General features: G+C 42.3%; 1 protein-coding gene across 1 annotated transcript; it reads left to right on the forward strand.

Annotated features, from left to right (window-relative positions):
* The first annotated feature begins 6,793 nt into the window (after positions 1-6,793).
* On the forward strand, positions 6,794-9,208 carry LOC146712524 (focadhesin-like). The gene is made up of 3 exons (XM_085452635.1): positions 6,794-6,997; positions 8,110-8,236; positions 8,351-9,208. The coding sequence occupies exons 1-3, from the start codon at positions 6,801-6,803 to the stop codon at positions 8,516-8,518; spliced, it is 492 nt and encodes a 163-aa protein (XP_085308761.1). The 5' UTR covers positions 6,794-6,800; the 3' UTR covers positions 8,519-9,208.
* The last annotated feature ends 3,401 nt before the right edge of the window (positions 9,209-12,609 follow it).

The raw sequence follows: 12,609 nt of genomic DNA on the forward strand, positions 1-12,609 counted from the left end.
ATATATATATATATATATATATATATATATATATATAAAAATAAAAATAAAAAAAAACACCCAGCACGCCCCTGCGGGCGGTTTATCCTTCAAGCTCGGGTCCTCTACCAGAGGCCTGGGAGCTTGAGGGTCCTGCGCAGTATCTTAGCTGTTCCCAGGACTGCGCTCTTCTGGACAGAGATCTCCGATGTTGTTCCCGGGATCTGCTGGAGCCACTCGCCTAGCTTGGGAGTCACCGCACCTAGTGCTCCGATTACCACGGGGACCACCGTTACCTTCACCCTCCACATCCTCTCGAGCTCTTCTCTGAGCCCTTGGTATTTCTCCAGCTTCTCGTGTTCCTTCTTCCTGATATTGCTGTCATTCGGAACCGCTACATCGATCACTACGGCCGTCTTCTTCTGTTTGTCTACCACCACTATGTCCGGTTGGTTAGCCACCACCATTTTGTCCGTCTGTATCTGGAAGTCCCACAGGATCTTAGCTCGGTCATTCTCCACCACCCTTGGGGGCATCTCCCATTTTGACCTCGGGACTTCCAGGTTATACTCGGCACAGATGTTCCTGTACACTATGCCGGCCACTTGGTTATGGCGTTCCATGTATGCCTTGCCTGCTAGCATCTTGCACCCTGCTGTTATGTGCTGGATTGTCTCTGGGGCATCTTTACACAGCCTGCACCTGGGGTCTTGCCTGGTGTGATAGACCCCAGCCTCTATGGATCTTGTACTCAGAGCTTGTTCTTGTGCTGCCATGATTAGTGCCTCTGTGCTGTCTTTCAGTCCAGCTTTGTCCAGCCACTGGTAGGATTTCTGGATATCAGCCACCTCCTCTATCTGCCGGTGGTACATACCGTGCAGGGGCCTGTCCTTCCATGATGGTTCCTCGTTTCCCTCCTCTTTCTTGGGTTTCTGCTGCCTGAGGTATTCACTGAGCACTTGGTCAGTTGGGGCCATCTTCCCAATGTATTTTTGGATGTTCGTTGTCTCATCCTGGACTGTGGTGCTGACACTCACCAGTCCCCGGCCCCCTTCCTTCCGCTTAGCGTACAGCCTCAGGGTGCTGGACTTGGGGTGAAACCCTCCATGCATGGTAAGGAGCTTTCTTGTCTTTATGTCAGTGGCTTCTATCTCCTCCTTTGGCCAGCCTATTACCCCAGCAGGGTACCTGATCACAGGCAGGGCGTACGTGTTGATGGCCCGGATCTTGTTCTTACCATTCAGCTGACTCCTCAGGACTTGCCTGACCCTCTGCAGGTACTTGGTGGTTGCAGCCTTTCTAGCGGCCTCTTCATGGTTCCCATTTGCCTGCGGGATCCCCAGGTACTTGTAACTGTCCTCTATGTCTGCAATGTTGCCTTCTGGTAGTTCAATCCCCTCAGTTCTGACTACCTTCCCTCTCTTTGATACCATCCGACTACACTTCTCCAGTCCGAACGACATTCCAATGTCATTGCTGTATAGCCTGGTAGTGTGGATCAGTGAATCGATGTCTCGTTCACTCTTGGCATACAGCTTGATGTCATCCATGTACAGGAGGTGGCTGACAACTGCTCCGTTTCGTAGTCGGTATCCGTAGCCAGTCTTGTTAATGATCTCACTGAGGGGGTTCAGGCCTATGCAGAACAGCAGTGGGGACAGAGCATCTCCTTGGTAGATCCCGCACTTGATGGTGACTTGTGCTATGGGCTTGGAGTTGGCCTCTAGTGTTGTACGCCACATCCCCATTGAGTTCCTGATGAAGGCTCTTAGGGTCCCATTGATCTTGTACAATTCTAGGCATTCCAGTATCCAGCTGTGGGGCATTGAGTCATAGGCCTTCTTGTAATCAATCCAGGCAGTGCACAGGTTGGTCAGTCTGGTCTTGCAGTCTCGGCTGATTGTTCTGTCTACCAGTAGCTGGTGTTTTGCGCCTCTGGTATTCTTGCCAATTCCTTTCTGTGTCCCGCTCATGTATTGACCCATGTGCCTGTTCATCTTAGCCGATATGATGCCTGACAGGAGGTTCCATGTAGTACTGAGGCAGGTTATTGGTCGGTAGTTGGAGGGGACCGGTCCCTTCTTGGGGTCCTTGGGGATCAGGACCGTCCGGCCTTCAGTTAGCCATTCCGGGTGTCTCTCGTTAACTAGCAGCTGGTTCATTTGTGCTGTGCTATATATATATATATATATATATATATATCATTGACTTTAATTATTAAACATTCGCACATAAATAAGTGACGTCATATTCAGTACTTTTGACAGTTCACTCTTCGGCTGCTCCATCTTATTAGGGAAATTCCATGTACATAATTGTAATTTCAAAACTCAACCCCATCATTTAATTTGTTTTTGATTGAAATTGAATATTACTTAAACTCTCTTAAATTAACTTCCAATAAAAAAGGTTTATCATTGATTGAAATTCATTCAGAAATGTTTAACGAATGAGCTGTCACAACTTTCAAGTACAAAGTTGTTATGAAGTCTGTCACATTCCCCCCCTTTTTCTTTCTTTTTTCTTTTTTATCCTTTATTTATTTATCCTTCTTATTTCACTGTACTGTATATTGTTACTCTTATTTGCCTTATATGTCTACTGTACAAACTGAACTGGAATGACTGACTGTTCGCTTTATAATTTCAATAAAGTTTGGGAAGAAAAAACAAACCTCTTCGGCCGCTCCCTTCTCATCATGTTTCTAGGATGGAGCCGTTTGGAATAATGCCGCCCTCTGCTGGACAGATATCGTGTTGTCCCTGAGTCCTTCTGATCCTCAGCACTTTCTATCAGGAGACAACGCACCCAGGTCCCATTTGACGTTGTTCACTTGATGTTCTGAAGCCCAGTATGGACCTTAACACGGGCTCCATGTGGACATATTAGATTAACTGTTTTTAAGACCAGTTTCTTAAATTACATGTGTGATTTTTATTTTGTGCTTTCAGTGCAGAGAGAGTCTCTGTGGAGGTTGGATGTTCTCCCCGTGTTTGTGTGGGTCCTCTCAGGGGACTCTGGCTTCCTCCCACAGTTCACAGACATTCAGGTAGTGGGGTTAGGTTAACTGGTGAATAAGTGTGAGCGTGAACGGTCGTCTGTCTCCTCACCCTGTGTTAGCTAGGATCCACTCCAGCTCGTACATGCCCGTCAGGCACCATCCTCATACCTGTTCTGGTAAATCCAGTCCTGGAAGACACAGCTCACCTGGAATCTGTGTTCATGTTATAAAATGTTACATTTCATTAGAAGTTGGTTGTATTCCAGTTTTATGTTGCAGTTTTCACTTTTGAAAGGGAAGGTTAGTCCAGCTCAGTCAGATGCTGAATGCTCTCTTTCAGTACGTTGTTGTATTAAACGATGACTCAGCAGACGACACATTGTAGCCATTTTAAAAATCATGCAACAGACCCTTGGTCACAATGTCATTGTGGGGATATCTAAAGGCTGGGTTCCTTCTAATAACCGTAACAAGTGTTTATGGCCCTCCTTGAGATGCTGGGTAAAAGTTCAGCCTCTGAAGACCTCGACGTGTTTGAAGTTATCCACAGGCTGCGAGGTCCACTTCAAAGGTGTTCTATGTTAGATGTTGGTCAGGTTAATCAAAATGGAAACTGTTGAACGTTTCAGAAGTTTACACATTAACCAACATGGTCCAGCACTAAACATCGTAACGCCTTTAGTTTATGGAGAGAGGATGCTGCCATCAAATTCAAAATGGGCTAATATTTTTCTTTAAATGTTTCATTTTCTCACTTTGTTTAAAATACTGGTTTATAGGATTTGCAAATGATTGCATTCTGTTCTTAATCATATTTAACACAGCAGATCAAATGTAGGGAAGTGGGTGTTATATTCAGATTGTGGGATAAATTTAGGAAATGTAAAACTTTTGATGTTAATGTTGTTTATTTGCAGGGTTTAAAAATAAATGTGTTTACTGTTTGAAACTCATACTTGGCCTTCTACTCTTCGTGGCTACTTAACCAAGCTAACAGGGTGGACAGTCTGAGGAGCTGGGAAAGAAAAGCGTCTGAACTGCTTTAAGTTTCTTGAAGACGTTTTATTCAAGAAGTTTCTTCAGTTTTTGTTTTTTAATAAACACCATATACACATTTAAGTTCAGGTTTTAGCAGATATAACACGTTACAGTTAGTACGTAAGAGATTTGGGAGAAAATTCTTTACAAAAACATAATTCACAAGACACTTATTTGTGACATACGTATCTATTGACATATAAAAGACAATTGAACAAAGGCTAACTAACATCTGGGCAATAAAACAGAATGGAATAGAGAATATTAGTATTTATACATATATAAAACTCTCTGTGACGACCTTTACAATGTTTTTGCAGGTGGAATGAGAGACATGAATAAAGTGCAATATGCAGTAAATGGAACAATGTGCATTGATGTTACAGATCGTGAAAAGTAGTGAAGTGAATTTGTTCATAACAAGCAAAAATCAAATATGTTTGAAACTGACCACTAAATGCTAACCAGAGGTGTCAAAAGTGCACATTCTTACTAAAGTTTAGATACCTCGGGGGTCTGACCGTTGTTGTAGCACTAATAAAGTGCCAACGTAATCAGTGTAAGCAAACTAGATGATTCCTACAATTATATAATTATTAACAGCAAATTTAGACATGAAAGACTCTGTACCAACCTTTACGATCCACTTGCAAGGTTTCCACAGTCGATGATCCATGCAGGAACGTATTTCCACCTACCATCAGGGCTGAACTGGGACAAAAAATCGGCCCGGGCATTTTGACTAGAGATCGGCCCACCAGGATAAAGATTGAAAATGTGACGTCATTCAGGGGTAAAACCGCAAAGGATTCTGGGAACTTGTGGCAAGAGGTACTAGCGCACGCAGGCGTTCAATTGAACTCAGTTACACAGCGATAAAAAGAAACCCAAAAAATGGCAAGAAGCTGTTGTATTATTAACTGCAATAGCCGGTCGCATGACAGCCACGGGAAGCCGACGGGTAAAGAGATCTTTTTTTTTTATCGGATTACGTCGTTGAAGAGAAATTTTTTAAGCCATGTTTCCGAAGTAAGAGCCGACGGATGGTCTGGATATACCAAATATAACGTCTCAGAACACTCCAGCTCACATGTTAGTCTGCTCCAAGCATTCCCACAAAGGTCAGAGTTTTGTAGTAGTTAATACGTCATTTTTCTTAACATAATTGGTGATATAGGTTACAAGCAAGTCTGGCGCTGAACAGAAATTGTTGCGCTATGCTCCTTTATTTATTGTGCATAAATAGTGAATTGTCCTGACACAATATTACGTTTCGCTTCTGTTATTACCATGGTACATTGACAAAAACATATACTTTTATTCACAGGATAAAACAGTTGTTTTGTATCACTAATTGCCCAGTGCAATTACAACATACATTATTATTGTCATTGCTACATTTCTGTAATGCTACCAGAAATTATTTCCACTACTAATTAATTACCGTTGAGCTCAAAGGTTTTATTAATAAACGGTTAACGAATGTGTATTTATGACTACGATTTGTGAGACTGGTAAACTTACCTTTGTTTGTACGATGGTCTATCGTTCTACACGGTGCATTTCAAGGTCCTGTACCCATCCGCCAGTAAACTGTACCTGGGCTTGTTGCAGTGACCTGAAGTTACTAAACTTCATGAGAGTATGCACTCACTCCAAGAACCGTATAATTATAAATCTGAGCGTGGTGAAAGTTGAGCAGCACGCTGACGTCTTTTGTCCACTCTGTGTGCTCGTAAGGGTCTGACCCTTTCACTCCTTTGATTTTTTCCTCGTATCTTTTCTTTGTCTGTCTGAGTCTGTCTTTGTACGGACCAGCATTGTTCTCCTTTTGTTTTGTACATTCCTTTTTTGTGTGGCAAAGAAAAAACAAGAAGGTATTGGAACCGGAGAATGAACGTTTTGCGGTGCTGCAAATGCTTGCATTTGATGCAGTACTTGGATTGTTTTGCCACGAGTTCCCGGCATGCAATGCGCGAAAATCACGTGATTGCTAAACAAGGGGGAGGGTCCATCCGGCCTCCTCGGCTGTAATTGGTCCAGCCCAGAGTCGATCATGACCAATTGGCCAATCCAACACCTTTCATTATATATACCCTTCCTAAAAAAAGAAAAAAATCCATCGGCCCATAAAAACAAAAAATCGCTAGCGGCCCACCGGGCAAATGCCCGGTATGCCCGATGGCCAGTCCAGCTATGCCTACCATGGAGGTCACGTGTTTCCGGTTACTGTGGAGCTCCCCGGTGGCTGCAGCCAGACCCTTCTAGGTTAGTGTGGAGGTCGCAATATTAGCACCATTAGCAGGGCACTGTGTGTTGCAAATGTTGGTAAATCAGTTTGTGCACATAACTGAAATGTTCCCCTCTCGATGTTTAGCACTTTGACAAAGGAACAAAGAGAAATTCCCACGTCTTCCACACAGTTTTCTCTGTGTGAACACAGACAGTGGTTCTTGTACCCTGTTTGTAGGAGCTGGGATTGGACTCCACCACAGCAGCCTCTGTGTGGGATAGATGCAGTGCTCTGTAGTATAAAGCACTCTGTCAGTGAGCTGGACTCTCCAAACCAGCAGTCATCGTCTAACATCTGACTTCTTCAGCTGTAACCGTGTGTTTCTCTTGTAAACTTGGCTCTGATCATATGTGCTGTAATATTCCAGCTTTGCTTCCCGATCGTGCTGCACAGTCTGCACATGCTGGCCGGCTCCCCCAAGCTGAGAGCAGTGGGACTGCGCCTCATGACCGCTCTGTGGAGGTTTGCAATAATAACGCATTACTATAAATGTCATATTCATGTGTTCAAAGCTTCTGTTTGTCTTTGATTGTGTGCTGCTTTGGTCATGTCTGTAAGGACCGGGTCTACCCAGAGCTGCAGCGTCTAATGAGCCAGCAGGACAGCAGGGTGGTGCTGGGGAGGGACGCCCAGTGGGAGCAGATCCTGGCCAGGGCCGCCTGTGTCAGGGACATCTGCAGAGAGAGGTGGGTCCTCCCATACTTACAGAAACAGTGGGCACTTCCTACATTCACTGGTTCATTCATTCAGTGGACTTTGCATGCACAGTGCAGACAGTGTGAGCTTCCAACACCAGGATTCTTCATCTTCCCTTCTAATGAGTAATAATCACTGACTGGACTCTTCATAGATGTTTCTGCTCAGCAAGCTGATGAAAGTTCAGAAAAATAGAAATATGTGTGTTTTCAGTCACATCACATCAACTTTGCTTGTTAAGATAAATGAATGCACTTTGTAGCTTTGCAGTGAATGAAGCCTCAGCTCGACGCTCCACTGAGTCCCTGTTTCTCCAAAAATCAGCAGGAGTCCAGTTTTAAATATTTCCGTACAAATGTCCAGAGCAGCTACACGTGCCTGAATCCAGAAGGATCAAAGTCTTACAAAGTTCAGTTCAAACAGAGAGACTGAGAGGCAGCTAACTTCCGGTCTCTGCCAGACTATCAAAATAAAAGCATACATTTGAAGCAAAAGAAATCAAACTATGTCAGTCTGTAAGCACTGCTTCCCATATAATACAACTCTAAGCAAGTGAGCCATAACTTTATAGTTTTAACCTTTAGCCCAAAAACTATGTTGATCATATAAACTCCACAAACTGCATCCAGGCTCCTGCACACGTCCTTTACATGTTAGCTGTTAGCTAATGCTTGTCAGTTTTTGTGAACTGGCCTTTATGTGTGTTGATGAAATAAAACGATGATTTTATTTGATTATTTCCTTTGTTCTAACCAGCTGGTGCACACTGTCCATCCTCCCGGGGCCTGTTACACCTGCTAACATGTACATGCAGCTTTTTTAGCAGCATTAGTGAAAACCTGGGAAACCCTCTGGATGGATGCTACAGTACAAATTTAACAAATCATTGAGCTGTTTTGTTGTTTTCACAAATGCTTACGTTTGCTTTTATTGTAAAACATTTGCAGCCATAAGAGTTTGCAATGATAAGAAGCTGTGTTTGGCATTTACTTACTTACACGTGTCCTGGCACTTTTAATGCTTTTTTTAAAAATAAAAATGGTAACAAAATTAGAAGAAACACATTTCCCACTTTGTTCACGCTGATGTGTGTGTTAACCAGGCCTTACCAGCATGCAGGGGACATGGTGGCTGCCATTTCACTCACTTTAAAACAGTGCAACAGACCAGACCTGGTAACCCCGGCTGTTCTCGTCCTGCAGGGACTACAGGAGCTGTGTCGAGCAGAGGTACCTCGTCTGTCTCCATTTGTCTCTTTAAATTCAGGAATCATCATTTTTCTGGATCATAACTTTTGAATCTTTTCCAAAGTTCTGGTCTTAAAACAAATCTTTCTTTCTCAGGTGGTGGATATTATCTCAGCATGGAGAACTGTTTGGCCTGAGCTCAGCTGTCACTCACAGCCAGAGGTGGTTCAAGCCATCGCTGAGCTTTTGGCTCTGGTGCCTCAGCTCACAGTTAAATCAGAGCAGTACGAGGTGCGTCGTAACGTTCATGTTGCTCTGTGTTGAGGAGCTAACAGAGCGACACAGGAACTCCACCAGGTTATGTTTTTCTCTGTGGTTCTGTCTGTAAACAGGACTCTCACCAGCTGTTTGTATATTCTAACCTCACTGTAGAGTCACATCTCTACATCACTGTGTTTGGTAGCTAAAGTTAGCACATCAATGTAAAGCTGGGTAGAAGCACAAAGTACAGACGTGTGAGGGTCCAGTCCTCAGAGTCCTGCTGTGGTCGGACTTCACAGTAACTAATAAATGGATCAGCGAGTGTGAGCATCTTTTTAAAAACAGAAGTTTTGGTCATTTGTTGCTCTGGAGGATTCAACACAGTGCAGCAGTGGCCGTCCCAGCAGATGAATCCTAGACCATGCAGTGCTGCTTGTTGGAAAGCTTTCCTCCTCTCTAACAATGATATGGCAGTACAGCTTAGGTTTGCAAAGTTGCATCTAAACAAACACAAGACCAAAGGCCAAAACCAAACATGGCGTATTAGCACAGGACGCCTGATAGGGATGCTTTTGGGTTGCAGCCACAGGACCTGCGCAGCACCTTGCAGTCACTGAGTCAGACACAAATTTCTCTGCTGTGTGAACTTAAGCTTAGAGAAAATCGGTGAATGTAAAATGAAACCAACGGCTAAACTTCCTTAGGAAACTCAACTGCTTTGGAGTCAGCACACCCATCATGATGACTTTTTACTACGCCTTCCTGGTTAATTGCCCCTTGGAGATAAATAAAGTCTCTCTGATTCTCATTCTGATTGTGTGTGTGTGTGTGTGTGTGTGTGTGTGTGTGTGTGTGTGTGTGTGTGTGTGTGTGTGTGTGTGTCAGAGTGTGACCCCATAAACGACTTCCCTTAACCTGCTGGTCTGGAAAATCCAACACTTCATCTATATGTAAAAAAGGCACTTAGACTAAAACTGACATAGCTACGTTAATCTTACTGTAACACAATAACACAAGGTACGACCTCTCATGCTCCTAGGATGTGGGGGTGAACACCAGAACACCCTGGAATGTTACAGACCTCCTAGGATGAGACATTCTTTCAATATGCCACCAACTGTATACTTCTAAACACAAATGATTACATGCAGCATTCTACCATATGCAAACTTATATCATTAAAAGACTATACTGACTACTAAGTACAATTTTCCATTGACATGGTCTTAAACCTTTGATCAGCTGTAAAACAGCCGTTTTCAGTTTAAGCGTTGTTTTCAATAAATTGCATGCTCAACAAAATGTTTTGTCTCACTCTCATTTCTTCTTGTTGCATGTTAAAGCTCTACGTGGAACCTTATTGAGATCCAACCATTTTTTGCCATTTTTGAAGTGGTTTAAACTTTTATCGGGACTGTAGTGATGGAAAAAAATCAAATGTGGTTTGTTTGTTTTTTCAATTACAAACACAAATTAATCTAAAACATCTTAACGCTGTCATGGTGATGACCCAGCTGGAATTAAGTTGTACTTGCACAGGTTTAAGATTAAATATATAAAAGGAATTTCTTTAGTACCAAAAAAGAGAGAAACAGAGCAGTTACTGACTCTGCTCTGAATATTTCTCCAGCTTTTCGTATTAATAGTTCCTCAGAACTTGCAAAAGGTTCTTGCAGTTTTTTATCAATAAGATAAACCGGCTTCAACCGGCTTGATACTGTTGGCCAAAGCATCTTGATCTCGCAATTGGAGCATTAGATTGGTTCAGGTCATACCTGCTTGACAGGACTTTCTCTGTGAGCTTCTGAGATTTTATGTTTCCCTTTAGCTCCCCTTACTTGTGGTGCTCCTCAGGGATCTATGCTGGGGCCAATTTTATTCTCTATTTATATGCTGCCTCTAGGTCTAAATTTTAGGAAATATAACATTTGTTTCCATTCATACACCGATTACACTCAGATCTACTGTCAAGTGAAGCGAGGCTGTCCTGCTCCACTAGAACCCTTACTTCAATGTCTCCGTGAAGTTAACGCCTGGATGTCTTGATGCATTCTCAATCATCCAGGTAAGTAAATCTCCAAAAGTTGATTCTGTTCATCTGGACGTTTTCAGTGGGAGAAACGTTTCCCCAACTCTCTGTCAATGGTACTCATGGCCATTGATCAGGGGTCTTTGATCAGTGGTTGTTGATCAATGGTCATGAGAATTTGCATAATTATGATGAAGGTGACCTCCCAGCCCATTGTTCCTTCACTGGGCTGGTTTCAGTCATTATGCAAATGTCCTGTTTATAAGATTTGGGGAAACCTGCAGACAGCTGAGACTGAAGAAGTCACCTGGATGATGAGGAAACGTTTCTGAAAACGTCCAGATGAACAGAATAAACTTTTGGAGACTAACATCTGGATTTCCTCAAACTTCCTCAACTTTAATGAGAACAAAACTGAAATGTTTGGACCAAGTGGCAGCACTTATCATTTTAACCTGCACAGTCTTGAACCTTTTATGAAGTCGAACGTTAAATATTTGGGGGTTATAGTTGACAAAAATTGAAAAACAGATTAGCTCAGTTGTACAGCGGGTTTTTTTTTTTTTCAAACTGAGGCTTATATCTAAGGCAAGTTCATTTTTGTCTTTTAAAGTCTTTGAACGGGCAATCCAAGCTTTTATTACATCCCAGCTGAACTATTATCTCATTCACTGCCATTGACGTCTATAGACGTCAATTACGTTTTTCAATGGGAGGGGCTAGAATACAACCTCGGGCAGCTTGTCAGTGAATATCAGACTTGCATTCATGGTATGTAATGACAAAAATGTGGTGCAAGTCTTGTTGTGTGCCCTTGCATCCCGGAAAGTGTTATAATGATTACCACGCAAAAGTGAATTATTCATTGTGAATAAATGTTTCACTATGTACATGTTATTTTTTCATATATTTGTAAATAAATTGTTTTGATAAAACATAACCTTTCTCAGTGTTATTTCTGTTTTATAGAAGTGAAAAACTATTTTATATGTTAGAGGTGTCACAAAGCAAGAAATATTAGTGTCAAAGGCACTTTTCTGCTTGAAATGTATTTTTCACAAAAAGCTCGTTTTCTCCCTTTTTTTGGTCAAAACAGGCATTTTTGGTGGAACCCACCTCTCTTCTACAGCTGATTACTAAAGAATGGAAAATGGTAGAAACAAGCTTTTTTTTTTGGATGAAAGAAGAGAGTCTGTTCTTCATTTTGGTAGGTTCAGCGTTTATATGATCATAACACACAGTTTTCTGTGGCTCTTCAAAATGAGTAAAAATGCTCAAAAACCCTGGCAGTGGGGAGTTACCTGATTTGAAAATGGCTGGCAGTGAATGAGTTATAACTCCTTATATGTTGGAGTTAGTCGGACCTGCCTCGCAAGACTCCAATTGGTCGAAAACGCTGCAGCTCGTCTTCTGACACGAACTAAAAGACGTGAACATATTTCCCTGATGCTCGCCGTTCACTTCAGAATTGATTTTAAAATACTATTGTCAACTTACAAAGCACTGAATGGACACGCTCCTGGGTATTTATCTGACCTCTTGCAGCCTTATGCGCCCTCTAGATCTCTTAGATCAAATGATTTGTTGCTTTTAGCCGCACCAAGGTCGAGGCTGGTTCACAGAGGCCATCAAGGGTTCGTAGCCCCTAAATGTACCCCTACACATCAGACAGGCTCCTACTGTCAGTCTTTTCAAATCTCATCTAAAAACACATTTGTATTCACTGGCTTTTCATACAGTACAAGTTATTTGATACTATTTTGTATTTCTGTACAGGACTCTGCTCAGCGTTGCTGTTGTATTTAAATGTGTAAATAAGAACGATAATGATACAAAAGCAATCAATTATGATCCAATTAACAGCTGCTGTCTGTCGTGTTTTGTTTTATTCTTAAGCTGCTGTGTATAATGTTTCTGCAACATCAGTTTGTCAGGAGTGTGTGAAGCTACACAGGGTGGCAGACCCACTGCACCCTGTGCATTTAAGGCCTTCATAATGACACATATTGTGTTCCATATAAGAATGAAATATGAATAAAAATTCTTATTTGCCAGGTTCTAACACTGATTCTGAAGCAAACTGAGAAAACAGAGCAGCATGAACATGCATACAGTCATACATGAG

This window comes from Copadichromis virginalis, linkage group LG3 (assembly GCF_057382275.1).
Source record: "Copadichromis virginalis isolate Kocher_CV1m ecotype Utaka linkage group LG3, C_Virginalis_male_GT1.1, whole genome shotgun sequence".
NCBI classification, from domain to species: Eukaryota; Metazoa; Chordata; class Actinopteri; order Cichliformes; family Cichlidae; genus Copadichromis; species Copadichromis virginalis.

What these genes read in the sequence shown, in the direction of transcription:
- LOC146712524 (XM_085452635.1), top strand. Translation starts at nt 6,801, where the DNA reads ATGTCATATTCATGTGTTCAAAGCTTCTGTTTGTCTTTGATTGTGTGC. An exon ending in AGGGACATCTGCAGAGAGAG is followed by an intron (nt 6,998 to 8,109) that starts GTGGGTCCTCCC and finishes TGTGTTAACCAG; the next exon opens with GCCTTACCAGCATGCAGGGG. An exon ending in AGGAGCTGTGTCGAGCAGAG is followed by an intron (nt 8,237 to 8,350) that starts GTACCTCGTCTG and finishes TTTCTTTCTCAG; the next exon opens with GTGGTGGATATTATCTCAGC.